General features: G+C 58.1%; 1 protein-coding gene across 1 annotated transcript in view; it reads right to left on the minus strand.

Annotated features, from left to right (window-relative positions):
- Positions 1-316: 316 nt before the first annotated feature.
- Positions 317-16161, minus strand: part of cops6 (COP9 signalosome subunit 6) — a 44904-nt gene continuing 29059 nt past the window's right edge. The window contains exons 7-10 of the mRNA XM_038786927.1: positions 12024-12138; positions 11591-11683; positions 8044-8144; positions 317-781 (exon numbers count right to left, since the gene is read on the minus strand). Of these exons, the coding sequence (XP_038642855.1) occupies positions 641-781; positions 8044-8144; positions 11591-11683; positions 12024-12138 (450 nt within the window). The 3' untranslated portion in view covers positions 317-640. The remainder of the gene's footprint in view (positions 782-8043; positions 8145-11590; positions 11684-12023; positions 12139-16161) is intronic.

Here is a 16161-nt window from a genome sequence, read left to right on the forward strand (position 1 = left end):
AGCACAGAATCGCGGCGGGCGAACAGGACCCGCTGAGTCGCGCCTTGGGCAAACGGGATTTGCCAAATGTTAGGGTAAGGGCAACTGAGTTTAGAATGAGCTCAAGTCGATGGTCGGAGGGGAAAGGTGGTGAAGAGGGGAGAACTTTGAACAGATAAGTCGAGGGGGGAATAGAGGAGTGTGGCGGCGTGGGTAGGGGAAGAGTGGAGGGGGCGGTAAAGGTGGAGAGCAGCGGGGAGGAAATGGGCAGGAGAGAGTGGGATATAGGACCATGTGCACTGAACAGGTGATATGACTCACCTCTGAGGAGTGAGAATAAACTTCTCGATCCGTTAAACTTTATTTCTCATGCACAACCAACAACTTCACACCCGGCAGAAACATCACGCACGCACGCGGTTGTGAACGCAAACTCCAATCCAACCAATCACCGACACCCAATCAGCAACACCCGGAGAGCGGAGACCGGCCATCAAACAAACAGGGGGACCGTTTCACAAGACGGGTCCAGGCAGCGGGCAGGGAGGGAGGGTACCAGTCAATCGCAGATATACTTCGGTCGGCTCCGAGCTCCAGTCGGTCCGGATTGTGAACTCTCCACTCCTGCCCCACCCAGACGGTGAGGTCCACTGGCAGCCAATCAGAAGAAGAGGCCGCGCATGCGCCGGCCAATGCCCTGCCGATCGTAAAGGATGTTGAACTTGTTCACAAACTGGTTCATGGTGTTACAGGTCTTGGTGATGGTGCCGAGGTAAGCCATCAGCCCCACATCGTTACATTGCTGAGAGAGAGGGAGAGTTAGACAGTGAGATAGTAGTGACAACACGATGATATCTAGATCGGAAATCACAGGGCCTGCTGTCTGACCCAGTGCCCGTCCGGACAATCACCCCCTCAGTCCGTCCGGACAATCACCCCCTCAGTCCGTCCGGACAATCACCCCGTCCGTCCGTCCGGACAATCACCCCCTCAGTCCGTCCGTCCGATCACCCCGTCCGTCCGGACAATCACCCCGTCCGTCCGTCAGAGACACTAACCCCGTCCGTCCGTCAGAGACACTAACCCCGTCCGTCCGTCCGTCAGACACACTAACCCAGTCCGTCCGTCAGAGACACTAACCCCGACCGTCCGTCAGAGACACTAACCCCGTCCGTCCGTCAGACACACTAACCCCATCCGTCCGTCAGAGACACTAACCCCGTCCATCCGTCAGACACACTAACCCCGTCCGTCCGTCAGAGACACTAACCCCGTCCGTCCGTCAGAGACACTAACCCCGTCCGTCCGTCAGAGACACTAACCCCGTCCGTCCGTCCGTCAGAGACACTAACCCCGTCCGTCTGTCAGAGACACTAACCCCGTCCGTCCGTCAGAGACACTAACCCCGTCCGTCCGTCAGAGACACTAACCCCGTCCGTCCGTCCGCCAGAGACACTAACCCCGTCCGTCCGTCCGTCAGAGACACTAACCCCGTCCGTCCGTCCGTCAGAGACACTAACCCCGTCCGTCCGTCAGAGACACTAACCCCGTCCGTCCGTCAGAGACACTAACCCCGTCCGTCAGAGACACTAACCCCGTCCGTCAGAGACACTAACCCCGTCCGTCAGAGACACTAACCCCGTCCGTCCGTCCGTCAGAGACACTAACCCCGTCCGTCCGTCAGAGACACTAACCCCGTCCGTCCGTCAGAGACACTAACCCCGTCCGTCCGTCAGAGACACTAACCCCGTCCGTCCGTCCGTCAGAGACACTAACCCCGTCCGTCCGTCAGAGACACTAACCCCGTCCGTCCGTCAGAGACACTAACCCCGTCCGTCCGTCCGTCAGAGACACTAACCCCGTCCGTCCGTCCGTCAGAGACACTAACCCCGTCCGTCCGTCAGAGACACTAACCCCGTCCGTCCGTCCGTCAGAGACACTAACCCCGTCCGTCCGTCAGAGACACTAACCCCGTCCGTCCGTCAGAGACACTAACCCCGTCCGTCCGTCAGAGACACTAACCCCGTCCGTCCGTCAGAGACACTAACCCCGTCCGTCCGTCCGTCAGAGACACTAACCCCGTCCGTCCGTCAGAGACACTAACCCCGTCCGTCCGTCAGAGACACTAACCCCGTCCGTCCGTCCGTCAGAGACACTTACCCCGTCCGTCCGTCAGAGACACTAACCCCGTCCGTCCGTCAGAGACACTAACCCCGTCCGTCCGTCAGAGACACTAACCCCGTCCGTCCGTCAGAGACACTAACCCCGTCCGTCCGTCTGTCAGAGATACTAACCCCGTCCGTCCGTCAGACACACTAACCCCGTCCGTCCGTCAGAGACACTAACCCCGTCCGTCCGTCAGAGACACTAACCCCGTCCGTCCGTCCGTCAGAGACACTAACCCCGTCCGTCCGTCCGTCAGGGACACTAACCCCGTCCGTCTGTCAGGGACACTAACCCCGTCCGTCCGTCAGAGACACTAACCCCGTCCGTCCGTCAGAGACACTAACCCCGTCCGTCCGTCAGAGACACTAACCCCGTCCGCCCGTCAGAGACACTAACCCCGTCCGTCCGTCAGAGACACTAACCCCGTCCGTCAGAGACACTAACCCCGTCCGTCCGTCTGTCAGAGACACTAACCCCGTCCGTCCGTCCATCAGAGACACTAACCCCGTCCGTCCGTCAGGGAAACTAACCCCGTCCGTCCGTCCGTAAGAGACACTCACCCCGTCCGTCCGTCAGGGAAACTAACCCCGTCCGTCCGTCCGTCAGAGACACTAACCCCGTCCGTCCGTCAGAGACACTAACCCCGTCCGTCCGTCCGTCAGAGACACTAACCCCGTCCGTCCGTCCGTCAGAGACACTAACCCCGTCCGTCCGTCCGTCAGAGACACTAACCCCGTCCGTCCGTCCGTCAGAGACACTAACCCCGTCCGTCCGTCCGTCAGGGACACTAACCCCGTCCGTCCGTCTGTCAGAGACACTAACCCCGTCCGTCCGTCAGAGACACTAACCCCGTCCGTCCGTCAGAGACACTAACCCCGTCCGTCCGTCAGGGAAACTAACCCCGTCCGTCCGTCCGTCAGAGACACTAACCCCATCCGTCCGTCAGGGACACTAACCCCGTCCGTCCGTCAGAGACACTAACCCCGTCCGTCCATCAGGGAAACTAACCCCGTCCGTCCGTCCGTCAGAGACACTAACCCCATCCGTCCGTCCGTCAGAGACACTAACCCCGTCCGTCCGTCAGAGACACTAACCCCATCCGTCCGTAAGAGACACTAACCCCGTCCGTCCGTCAGACACACTAACCCCGTCCGTCTGTCAGAGACACTAACCCCGTCCGTCTGTCAGAGACACTAACCCCGTCCGTCCGTCCGTCAGAAACACTAACCCCGTCCGTCCGTCAGAGACACTAACCCCGTCCGTCCGTCAGAGACACTAACCCCGTCCGTCTGTCAGAGACACTAACCCCGTCCGTCCGTCCGTCAGAGACACTAACCCCGTCCGTCCGTCAGAGACACTAACCCCGTCCGTCCGTCAGAGACACTAACCCCGTCCGTCCGTCCGTCAGAGACACTAACCCCGTCCGTCCGTCAGAGACACTAACCCCGTCCGTCCGTCAGAGACACTAACCCCGTCCGTCCGTCCGTCAGAGACACTAACCCCGTCCGTCCGTCCGTCAGAGACACTAACCCCGTCCGTCCGTCAGAGACACTAACCCCGTCCGTCCGTCCGTCAGAGACACTAACCCCGTCCGTCCGTCAGAGACACTAACCCCGTCCGTCCGTCAGAGACACTAACCCCGTCCGTCCGTCAGAGACACTAACCCCGTCCGTCCGTCAGAGACACTAACCCCGTCCGTCCGTCCGTCAGAGACACTAACCCCGTCCGTCCGTCAGAGACACTAACCCCGTCCGTCCGTCAGAGACACTAACCCCGTCCGTCCGTCAGAGACACTAACCCCGTCCGTCCGTCCGTCAGAGACACTAACCCCGTCCGTCCGTCAGAGACACTAACCCCGTCCGTCCGTCAGAGACACTAACCCCGTCCGTCCGTCAGAGACACTAACCCCGTCCGTCCGTCAGAGACACTAACCCCGTCTGTCTGTCAGACACACTAACCCCGTCCGTCCGTCCGTCAGAGACACTAACCCCGTCCATCCGTCCGTCAGAGACACTAACCCCGTCCGTCCGTCAGACACACTAACCCCGTCCGTCCATCAGAGACACTAACCCCGTCCGCCCGTCCGTCAGAGACACTAACCCCGTCCGCCCGTCCGTCAGAGACACTAACCCCGTCCGTCCGTCAGACACACTAACCCCGTCTGTCTGTCAGAGACACTAACCCCGTCCGCCCGTCCGTCAGAGACACTAACCCCGTCCGTCCGTCAGACACACTAACCCCGTCTGTCTGTCAGAGACACTAACCCCGTCCGTCTGTCCGTCAGAGACACGAACCCCGTCTGTCTGTCAGAGACACTAACCCCGTCCGTCTGTCCGTCAGAGACACTAACCCTGTCCGTCCGTCAGACACACTAACCCCGTCTGTCTGTCAGAGACACTAACCCCGTCCGCCCGTCCGTCAGAGACACTAACCCTGTCCGTCCGTCAGAGACACTAACCCTGTCCGTCCGTCAGAGACACTAACCCCGTCTGTCTGTCAGAGACACTAACCCCGTCTGTCCGTCAGAGACACTAACCCCGTCCGTCCGTCAGAGACACTAACCCCGTCCGTCCGTCAGAGACACTAACCCCGTCCGTCCGTCAGAGACACTAACCCCGTCTGTCCGTCAGAGACACTAACCCCGTCCGTCCGTCAGAGACACTAACCCCGTCCGCCCGTCAGAGACACTAACCCCTTCCGTCCGTCCGTCAGAGACACGAACCCCGTCCGTCCGTCCGTCAGAGACACTAACCCCGTCCGTCCGTCAGAGACACGAACCCCGTCTGTCCGTCAGAGACACTAACCCCGTCTGTCCGTCAGAGACACTAACCCCGTCCGTCCGTCCGTCAGAGACACTAACCCCGTCCGTCCGTCAGAGACACTAACCCCGTCCGTCCGTCCGTCAGAGACACTAACCCCGTCCGTCCGTCCGTCAGAGACACTAACCCCGTCTGTCCGTCCGTCAGAGACACTAACCCCGTCCGTCCGTCAGAGACACTAACCCCGTCCGTCCGTCAGAGACACTAACCCCGTCCGTCCGTCCGTCAGAGACACTAACCCCGTCCGTCCGTCAGAGACACTAACCCCGTCCGTCCGTCAGAGACACTAACCCCGTCCGCCCGTCCATCAGAGACACTAACCCCGTCCGTCCGTCCATCAGAGACACTGACCCCGTCCGTCCGTCAGAGACACTAACCCCGTCCGTCCGTCAGAGACACTAACCCCGTCCGCCCGTCCATCAGAGACACTAACCCCGTTCGTCCGTCCGTCAGAGACACTAACCCCGTCCGTCCGTCTGTCAGAGACACTAACCCCGTCCGTCCGTCTGTCAGAGACACTAACCCCGTCCGTCCGTCAGAGACACTAACCCCGTCCGTCCATCAGAGACACTAACCCCGTCCGTCCGTCAGAGACACTAACCCCGTCCGTCCGTCAGAGACACTAACCCCGTCCGTCCGTCTGTCAGAGACACTAACCCCGTCCGTCCGTCCGTCAGGGACACTAACCCCGTCCGTCTGTCAGGGACACTAACCCCGTCCGTCCGTCAGAGACACTAACCCCGTCCGTCCGTCAGAGACACTAACCCCGTCCGTCCGTCAGAGACACTAACCCCGTCCGCCCGTCCATCAGAGACACTAACCCCGTCCGTCCGTCCGTCAGAGACACTAACCCCGTCCGTCCGTCAGAGACACTAACCCCGTCCGTCCGTCAGAGACACTAACCCCGTTCGTCCGTCCGTCAGAGACACTAACCCCGTCCGTCCGTCTGTCAGAGACACTAACCCCGTCCGTCCGTCTGTCAGAGACACTAACCCCGTCCGTCCGTCAGAGACACTAACCCCGTCCGTCCGTCAGAGACACTAACCCCGTCCGTCCGTCAGAGACACTAACCCCGTCCGTCCGTCAGAGACACTAACCCCGTCCGTCCGTCTGTCAGAGACACTAACCCCGTCCGTCCGTCAGAGACACTAACCCCGTCCGTCCGTCAGAGACACTAACCCCGTCCGTCCGTCAGAGACACTAACCCCGTCCGTCCGTCAGGGACACTAACCCCGTCCGTCCGTCAGAGACACTAACCCCGTCCGTCCGTCAGGGACACTAACCCCGTCCGTCCGTCAGAGACACTAACCCCGTCCGTCCGTCAGGGACACTAACCCCGTCCGTCCGTCAGAGACACTAACCCCGTCCGTCCGTCCGTCAGAGACACTAACCCCGTCCGTCCGTCAGAGACACTAACCCCGTCCGTCCGTCAGAGACACTAACCCCGTCCGTCGGTCAGAGACACTAACCCCGTCCGTCCGTCAGAGACACTAACCCCGTCCGTCCGTCCGTCCGTCAGAGACACTAACCCCGTCCGTCCGTCCGTCAGGGACACTAACCCCGTCCGTCCGTCCGTCAGGGACACTAACCCCGTCCGTCCGTCCGTCAGAGACACTAACCCCGTCCGTCCGTCAGAGACACTAACCCCGTCCGTCCGTCCGTCAGAGACACTAACCCCGTCCGTCCGTCCGTCAGGGACACTAACCCCGTCCGTCCGTCAGAGACACTAACTCCGTCCGTCCGTCAGAGACACTAACCCCGTCCGTCCGTCAGAGACACTAACCCCGTCCGCCGTCCGTCAGACACACTAACCCCGTCCGTCCGTCTGTCAGAGACACTAACCCCGTCCGTCCGTCAGAGACACTAACCCCGTCCGTCCGTCAGACACACTAACCCCGTCCGTCAGTCAGACACACTAACCCCGTCCGTCCGTCAGAGACACTAACTCCGTCCGTCCGTCAGAGACACTAACCCCGTCCGTCCGTCCGTCAGAGACACTAACCCCGTCCGCCGTCCGTCAGACACACTAACCCCGTCCGTCCGTCTGTCAGAGACACTAACCCCGTCCGTCCGTCAGAGACACTAACCCCGTCCGTCCGTCAGACACACTAACCCCGTCCGTCCGTCAGAGACACTAACCCCGTCCGTCTGTCCGTCAGAGACACTAACCCCGTCCGTCCGTCAGAGACACTAACCTCGTCCGTCCGTCAGAGACACTAACCCCGTCCGTCCGTCAGGGACACTAACCCCGTCCGTCTGTCAGAGACACTAACCCTGTCCGCCCGTCAGAGACACTAACCCCGTCCGTCCGTCTGTGAGAGACACTAACCCCGTCCGTCTGAGACACTAACCCTGTCCGTCCGTCAGTCAGAGACACTAACCCTGTCCGTCCGTCAGGGAAACTAACCCCGTCCGTCCGTCAGAGACACTAACCCCGTCCGGCTCCATGTTCATGTGACAATCAGATTCAAATAGGAATGAAAAAGGCAAGTGGAATTAATAAGACCATAAAACCCAGGAGGAAAGTCGGCCATTGGGGCTATCGAGTCCACTCCGCCATTCAATCTTGTTGGAACTTAGAAGGATGAGGGGGAATCTTATACAAACATGGAGAATAATGAAGGGAATAGATAGGATAGATGCGGGCAGATTGTTTCCACTGGCGGGTGAAAGCAGAACTAGGGGACATAGCCTCAAAATAAGGGGAAGTAGATTTAGGGCTGAGCTTCGGAGGAACTTCTTCACCCAAAGGGTTGTGAATCTATGGAATTCCTTGCCCAGTGAAGCAGTTGAGGCTCCTTCATTAAATGTTTTCTAGAGAAAGATAGTTTTTTGAAGAATAAAGGGATTAAGGGTTATGGTGTTCGGGCCACAAAGTGGAGCTGAGTCCTCTAAAGATCAGCCATGATCTCATTGAATGGCGGAGCAGGCTCGAGGGGCCAGATGGCCTACTCCTGCTCCTTGTTATGTTGAATGAGATCGTGACTGATCACGTGCTGGGTCACGTTTTGTGGGAGGTTCCAACCCAGACAGGGAGCAGCTCCCGATTCCCCGGGTTGGGCGACCAGCTCTGACTTACGTCGTAGAAGTCGGTCTTGAACTTGTCGGTGCTGAGGACGGGCAGTCGGTGACACAGGGCGTAGGCCTCGCGCAGGATTTCATGGTTGAACGGCACTTCACCTGGCAGGAAACACGAACGGGACATCGGCAACCTGACAACTCCATACGCGCGCGCGCGCACACATACCCAGTGCTACCCTGACCCCCGCTGCCCTCCACAGCCCCCCCGCCCCTCCCCCCACCTAATCGACATTGTAAAGGCCCTTCCTGCTATTCCAGTTCCTGTATTTTTGCCGTTACATTTTTGATCCATGGATGTCTAATGGACCTGTGACTTTAAGGGAAAGCAGCCGGTCCCTTTAATCCAAATAGAAGGTGCCACTCATTTAAACTGCTGATTGCATATGGACCAGCACCAATGACAGAGGCCCAAAGACTTTGACCAACCAGCGTGCTGTGAGGAACGTGGGCCAAGGAACCACCATTTGAAGCAAAGACCTTTTTTGACCTTCATCTGTATTATTTCCCCCCCCCCCCCCCCCCGCTCTGTGTTTGTCTGTCTTGTGTGTGTGGGTAGAGGGTGGGCCAGTACATAGAAGATAGGAGCTGGAGGAGGCCTTTTGGCCCTTCGAGCCTGCTCTGCCATTCATCACCATCATGGCTAATCATCCAACTCAATAGCCTAATCCTGCTTTCTCCCCATAGCCTTTGATCCCATTCTCCCCAAGTGCTACATCCAGCCGCCTCTTGAATATATTCAATGTTTTAGCATCAACTACGTCCTGTGGTTGTGAATTCCACAGGTTCGCCACTCTTTGGGTGAAGAAATGTCTCATCATATTTGTCTGAAATGGTTTACCCAGAATCCTCAGGCTGTGACCCCTGGTTCTGGACACGCCCACCATCGGGAACATCTTCCCTGCATCTACCCTGTCCAGTCCTGTTAGAATTTTATAAATCTCTATGAGATCCACCCTCATTCTTCTGAACTCCGGCGAGAACAATCCCAACCCAGTCAATCTCTCCTCATCCGCCAGTCCCGCCATCCCTGGAATCAGTCTGGTAAACCTTCGCTGCACTCCCTCGAGAGCAAGAACATCCTTCCTCAGAGAAGGAGACCAAAACTGCACACAATACTCCAGATGTGGCCTCACCAAGGCCCTGTATAATTGTAGCAACACATTCCTGCTTCTATACTCGAAACCTCTCGCAATGAAGGCCAACATACCATTATCCTTCTTTACCGCCTGCTGCCCCTGCATGCTTACCTTCAGCGACTGGTGCACAAGGACACCCAGGTCCCGCTGCACACTCCCCTCTCCTAATTTACAACCATTCAGGTAGTAATCTGCCTTCCTGTTTTTGCTTCCAAAATGAATAACCTCACACTTATCCAAATTATACTGCATCTGCCATTGGTTTGCCCACTCGCCCAACCTGTCCAGATCTTGCTGTAGGATCCCTGCATCCTCGTCACAATTCACCCTCCCACCTAACTTGGTATCGTCTGCAAACTCTGAGATGAGTAAGTTAGCTTGTTGTTATCCAGTTGTCTCTACTGCAGATTTTGTCATTATTCCTGTTATAAATAAACAGAAATTGTGTTTAAACTTACAAACCTGGTGACTGTAATTATTGGGCAGCCAATGGCCAAAGGCTTTGAGTATCCTTGTAAGAATGATTGGTTAATTCACTTGTGACTCCAGGATGTGGGGGGCTGGAATTGACCGCACACTTGCCCGTGGCAACATGCACTGCACCCCCCCAACCCAAGTCCCACCCCCCTCCTCCCCGCACTGACCCTCAGACATAAGCAACATTGGCACCACTCCACAGGCTCCATACCCCACTGCACCGAACCGTGACCCCAGGCACCTCCCCAACAACCGTATCGGCCCCAGGCCTCACTCTGATCCCTCACGCCTCACTCTGGTCCCTCAGGCGCCCCAGGCCTCACTCTGGTCCGTCAGGCGCCCAGGCCTCACTCTGATCCCTCAGGCGCCCAGGCCTCACTCTGGTCCGTCAGGCGCCCAGGCCTCACTCTGGTCCCTCAGGCCTCACTCTGGTCCCTCAGGCGCCCCAGGCCTCACTCTGGTCCCTCAGGCCTCACTCTGGTCCCTTGGGCGCCCCAGGCCTCATTCTGGTCCCTGAGGCACCTCCAGGCCTCACTCTGGTCCCTCAGGCGCCCCAGGCCTCACTCTGGTCCCTCAGGCCTCACTCTGATCCCTTGGGCGCCACAGGCCTCACTCTGGTCCCTCAGGCACCTCCAAGCCTCACTCTGGTCCCTCTGCCACCTCCAGGCCTCACTCTGGTCCCTCGGGCCTCACTCTGTTCCCTTGGGCGCCCCAGGCCTCATTCTGGTCCCTGAGGCACCTCCAGGCCTCACTCTGGTCCCTCAGGCGCCCCAGGCCTCACTCTGGTCCCTCAGGCCTCACTCTGATCCCTTGGGCGCCCCAGGCCTCACTCTGGTCCCTCGGGCACCTCCAAGCCTCACTCTGATCCCTTGGGCGCCCCAGGCCTCACTCTGGTCCCTCAGGCACCTCCAAGCCTCACTCTGGTCCCTCAGGCGCCCCAGGCCACACTCTGGTCCCTCAGGCCTCACTCTGGTCCCTGAGGCACCTCCAGGCCTCACTCTGGTCCCTCAGGCACCTCCAGGCCTCACTTTGGTCCCTCAGGCCTCACTCTGATCCCATGGGCGCCCCAGGCCTCACTCTGGTCCCTCGGGCGCCCCAGGCCTCACTCTGATCCCTCGGGCGCCCCAGGCCTCACTCTGGTCCCTCGGACGCCCCAGGCCTCACTCTGGTCCCTCGGGCGCCCCAGGCCTCACTCTGGTCCCTCGGGCGCCCCAGGCCTCACTCTGGTCCCTCGGGCGCCCCAGGCCTCACTCTGGTCCCTCGGGCGCACCAGGCCTCACTCTGGTCCCTCAGGCACCTCCAGGCCTCACTCTGGTCCCTCAGGCGCCCCAGGCCTCACTCTGGTCCCTCAGGCCTCACTCTGATCCCTTGGGCGCCCCAGGCCTCACTCTGGTCCCTCAGGCGCCCCAGGCCTCACTCTGGTCCCTTAGGTGCCCCAGGCCTCACTCTGACCCCTCGGGCACCTCTTGGCCTCATTTTGGTCCGTCAGGCGCCCCAGGCCTCACTCTGGTCCCTCGGGCACCTCCAGGCCTCACTTTGGTCCCTCAGTTGCCCCGGGCCTCACTCTGGTCCCTCAGATGCCCCGGGCCTCACTCTGATCCCTCGGCCCTCACTCTGGCCCCTCGGGCCTCACTCTGGCCCCTCGGGCCTCACTCTGGCCCCTCGGGCCTCACTCTGGCCCCTCGGGCCTCACTCTGGCCCCTCGGGCCTCACTCTGGTCCCTCGGGCCTCACTCTGGTCCCTCGGGCCTCACTCTGGTCCCTCGGGCCTCACTCTGGTCCCTCAGGTGTCCCAGGCCTCACTCTGGTCCCTCAGGTGCCCCAGGCCTCACTCTGGTTCCTCAGGCCTCACTCTGGTCCCCCGGGCACCTCCAGGCCCCGGATGGGACAGCTGAGTGTTTGGGAGGGTGGCGGGCGGAATGAGCTGGCGTACCTGATTCCACAGCTTTCACATACTCCAGGATGACCCTGACCCGACTGTGCAGCATTTTGATGGCGCTGTGCTGTGCAATGAGGTGCTCGGCCACTGTAAAAACAGAAAGGAACAGGAGGAAGCCAACTTAGCTAACAGTTTGAGGGGAAGGGAGGCAGCGGCAAACTACATTGGTATTGGGTGGGGTGGGGGGTGACATTGCGGACGAATAGATCGGAGGCCTGCAGAACCATATTGCCAGGCAAATGATCCCAAATCACCGAGATGCAAAGGTTGATGAAAGCTTGGTCAAGGTGGTAAGCTTGAAGGGAAGAGAGGTGAAGGGGCAAAGAAAGTTAGGTAGGAACAGTGGCACAGTGGGTTAGCACTGCTGCCTCACAGCGCCAGGGATCAATTCCGGCTCCCGGTTACTAGAACCCTGGTGAATCCTTGCCTGTGGAGTTTTCCCCTGTACCAGTGGCCGTCATGCGAGCCACGTGATCGACTCCAATGCGTTCCGCCTCCTCTGTTGCCAAGGTGTAGGTCAGTTCAGCAAACAGCACCGTGGCCTGGACACAAAAGAAGAATAAAAATGAACATAATCAGTGCAGGAAATGCTGCCCAGTAACGGGGAGCTGGAGCACCCTGCAGAGGAACACTCACAGCTGGACAACGGGTGCAGCTTCAAGCCCTGGGGCCAGGCAGCACTGGGAGTGGCATCACTACGGCCCCAGACGTCGCTGGCCAGGGTCCCCCCCCCCACTGCATTAGGTCGGACGAGAACACAATCCTGGTCCGACTGCCATGCCTTGCCCGGTTTACACGCGGGCTCGGCACTCACACACTGAGGGGCACTTTGCCAGCTGGCACACAGGAGCAGCCAGCCCGGCCAGTGACAGGGAGTGCAGCTGAGAAAGCAGAAACCTGGAAACAATAGGAGGCAGGAAAAAGGCCAGCCAGCCGGAGAGGGGAGTGGGGGAGGGTTGTGTGGGGGCAGGATCGGTGAATGCCGAATTTAGCGCAGGAATGGCAGGTAGTGGGCAGTGCCCGGTCAATGTTGGGTGTGGGTGACGGGTAGTGGTCAGTATCTGGTGGTCTTGTAGTGCAGACGATGCGTAGTGGTCAGTGTCTAACGGACTTGGTGTATGCGCAATGGGTAGACCTGACAGGGCTATGGGGAGAGAGTGGGGCAGTGGGATTAGTTTGGGGATTGATACAGGGCTATGGGGAGAGAGTGGGGCAGTGGGATTAGTTTGGGGATTGATACAGGGCTATAGGGAGAGAGTGGGGCAGTGGGATTAGTTTGGTGATTGATACAGGGCTATGGGGAGAGAGTGGGGCAGTGGGATTAGTTTGGGGATTGATACAGGGCTATGGGGAGAGTGGGACAGCGGGATTAGTTTGGTGATTGATACAGGGCTATGGGGAGAGAGTGGGGCAGTGGGATTAGTTTGGGGATTGATACAGGGCTATGGGGAGCGTGGGACAGTGGGATTAGTTTGGGGATTGATACAGGGCTATGGGGAGAGTGGGACAGTGGGATTAGTTTGGGGATTGATACAGGGCTATGGGGAGAGAGTGGGGCAGTGGGATTAGTTTGGTGATTGATACAGGGCTATGGGGAGAGTGGGACAGTGGGATTAGTTTGGGGATTGATACAGGGCTATGGGGAGAGAGTGGGGCAGTGGGATTAGTTTGGGGATTGATACAGGGCTATGGGGAGAGAGCGGGGCAGTGGGATTAGTTTGGGGATTGATACAGGGCTATGGGGAGAGAGTGGGGCAGTGGGATTAGTTTGGGGATTGATACAGGGCTATGGGGAGAGAGTGGGGCAGTGGGATTAGTTTGGGGATTGGTACAGGGCTATGGGGAGAGAGTGGGGCAGTGGGATTAGTTTGGGGATTGATACAGGGCTATGGGGAGAGAGTGGGGCAGTGGGATTAGTTTGGGATTGATACAGGGCTATGGGGAGAGAGCGGGGCATTGGGATTAGTTTGGGGATTGATACAGGGCTATGGGGAGAGAGTAGGGCAGTGGGATTAGTTTGGGGATTGGTACAGGGCTATGGGGAGAGAGTGGGGCAGTGGGATTAGTTTGGGGATTGATACAGGGCTATGGGGAGAGAGTGGGGCAGTGGGATTAGTTTGGGGATTGATACAGGGCTATGGGGAGAGAGTGGGGCAGTGGGATTAGTTTGGGCATTGAGACAGGGCTATGGGGAGGCAGTGGGATTAGTTGTGGATTGATACAGGGCTATGGGGAGAGAGAGGGGCAGTGGGATTAGTTTGGGGATTGATACAGGGCTATGGGGAGAGAGCGGGGCAGTGGGATTAGTTTGGGGATTGATAAAGGGCTATGGGGAGAGAGTGGGGCAGTGGGATTAGTTTGGGATTGGTACATGGCTATGGGGAGAGAGCGGGGGCAGTGGGATTAGTTTGGGATTGATACAGGGCTATGGGGAGAGTGTGGGGAAGTGGGATTAGTTTGGGATTGATACAGGGCTATGGGGAGAGAGCGGGGCATTGGGATTAGTTTGGGGATTGATACAGGGCTATGGGGAGAGAGCGGGGCAGTGGGATTAGTTTGGGGATTGATACAGGGCTATGGGGAGAGAGCGGGGGCAGTGGGATTAGTTTGGGGATTGATACAGGGCTATGGGGAGAGAGTGGGGAAATGGGATTAGTTTAGGGATTGATACAGGGCTATGGGGAGAGAGCGGGGCAGTGGGATTAGTTTGGGGATTGATACAGGGCTATGGGGAGAGAGTGGGGCAGTGGGATTAGTTTGGGATTGATACAGGGCTATGGGGAGAGAGCGGGGCATTGGGATTAGTTTGGGGATTGATACAGGGCTATGGGGAGAGAGTGGGGCAGTGGGATTAGTTTGGGGATTGGTACAGGGCTATGGGGAGAGAGTGGGGCAGTGGGATTAGTTTGGGGATTGATACAGGGCTATGGGGAGAGAGTGGGGCAGTGGGATTAGTTTGGGGATTGATACAGGGCTATGGGGAGAGAGTGGGGCAGTGGGATTAGTTTGGGCATTGAGACAGGGCTATGGGGAGGCAGTGGGATTAGTTGTGGATTGATACAGGGCTATGGGGAGAGAGAGGGGCAGTGGGATTAGTTTGGGGATTGATACAGGGCTATGGGGAGAGAGCGGGGCAGTGGGATTAGTTTGGGGATTGATAAAGGGCTATGGGGAGAGAGTGGGGCAGTGGGATTAGTTTGGGATTGGTACATGGCTATGGGGAGGGAGTGGGGCAGTGGGATTAGTTTGGGGATTGATACAGGGCTATGGGGAGAGAGCGGGGGCAGTGGGATTAGTTTGGGATTGATACAGGGCTATGGGGAGAGTGTGGGGAAGTGGGATTAGTTTGGGATTGATACAGGGCTATGGGGAGAGAGCGGGGCATTGGGATTAGTTTGGGGATTGATACAGGGCTATGGGGAGAGAGCGGGGCAGTGGGATTAGTTTGGGGATTGATACAGGGCTATGGGGAGAGAGCGGGGGCAGTGGGATTAGTTTGGGGATTGATACAGGGCTATGGGGAGAGAGTGGGGAAATGGGATTAGTTTGGGGATTGATACAGGGCTATGGGGAGAGAGCGGGGCAGTGGGATTAGTTTGGGGATTGATACAGGGCTATGGGGAGAGAGCGGGGCAGTGGGATTAGTTTGGGGATTGATACAGGGCTATGGGGAGACAGCGGGGCAGTGGGATTAGTTTGGGATTGATACAGAGCTATGGGGAGAGAGTGGGGCAGTGGGATTAGTTTGGGATTTATACAGGGCTATGGGGAGAGTGTGGGGCAGTGGGATTAGTTTGGGGATTGGTACAGGGCTATGGGGAGAGAGTGGGGCAGTGGGATTAATTTAGGGATTGATACAGGGCTATGGGGAGAGAGTGGGGCAGTGGGATTAGTTTGGGATTGATACAGGGCTATGGGGAGAGTGGGGCAGTGGGATTAGTTTGGGGATTGATACAGGGCTATGGGGAGAGCGGGGTAGTGGGATTAATTTGGGATTGATACAGGGCTATGGGGAGAGAGTGGGGAAATGGGATTAGTTTGGGGATTGATACAGGGCTATGGGGAGAGAGTGGGGCAGTGGAATTAGTTTGGGGATTGATACAGGGCTATGGGGAGACAGCGGGGCAGTGGGATTAGTTTGGGATTGATACAGAGCTATGGGGAGAGAGTGGGGCAGTGGGATTAGTTTGGGGATTGATACATGGCTATGGGGAGACAGCGGGGCAGTGGGATTAGTTTGGGATTGATACAGAGCTATGGGGAGAGAGTGGGGCAGTGGGATTAGTTTGGGATTTATACAGGGCTATGGGGAGAGTGAGGGGCAGTGGGATTAGTTTGGGGATTGGTACAGGGCTATGGGGAGAGGGTGGGGCAGTGGGATTAGTTTGGGGATTGGTACAGGGCTATGGGGAGAGAGTGGGGCAGTGGGATTAATTTAGGGATTGATACAGGGCTATGGGGAGAGAGTGGGGCAGTGGGATTAGTTTGGGATTTATACAGGGCTATGGGGAGAGTGTGGGGCAGTGGGATTAGTTTGGGGATTGGTACAGGGCTATGGGGAGAGA

The sequence above is a fragment of the Scyliorhinus canicula genome, chromosome 29 (genome assembly GCF_902713615.1).
Source record: "Scyliorhinus canicula chromosome 29, sScyCan1.1, whole genome shotgun sequence".
In the NCBI taxonomy this organism is placed as follows: domain Eukaryota; kingdom Metazoa; phylum Chordata; class Chondrichthyes; order Carcharhiniformes; family Scyliorhinidae; genus Scyliorhinus; species Scyliorhinus canicula.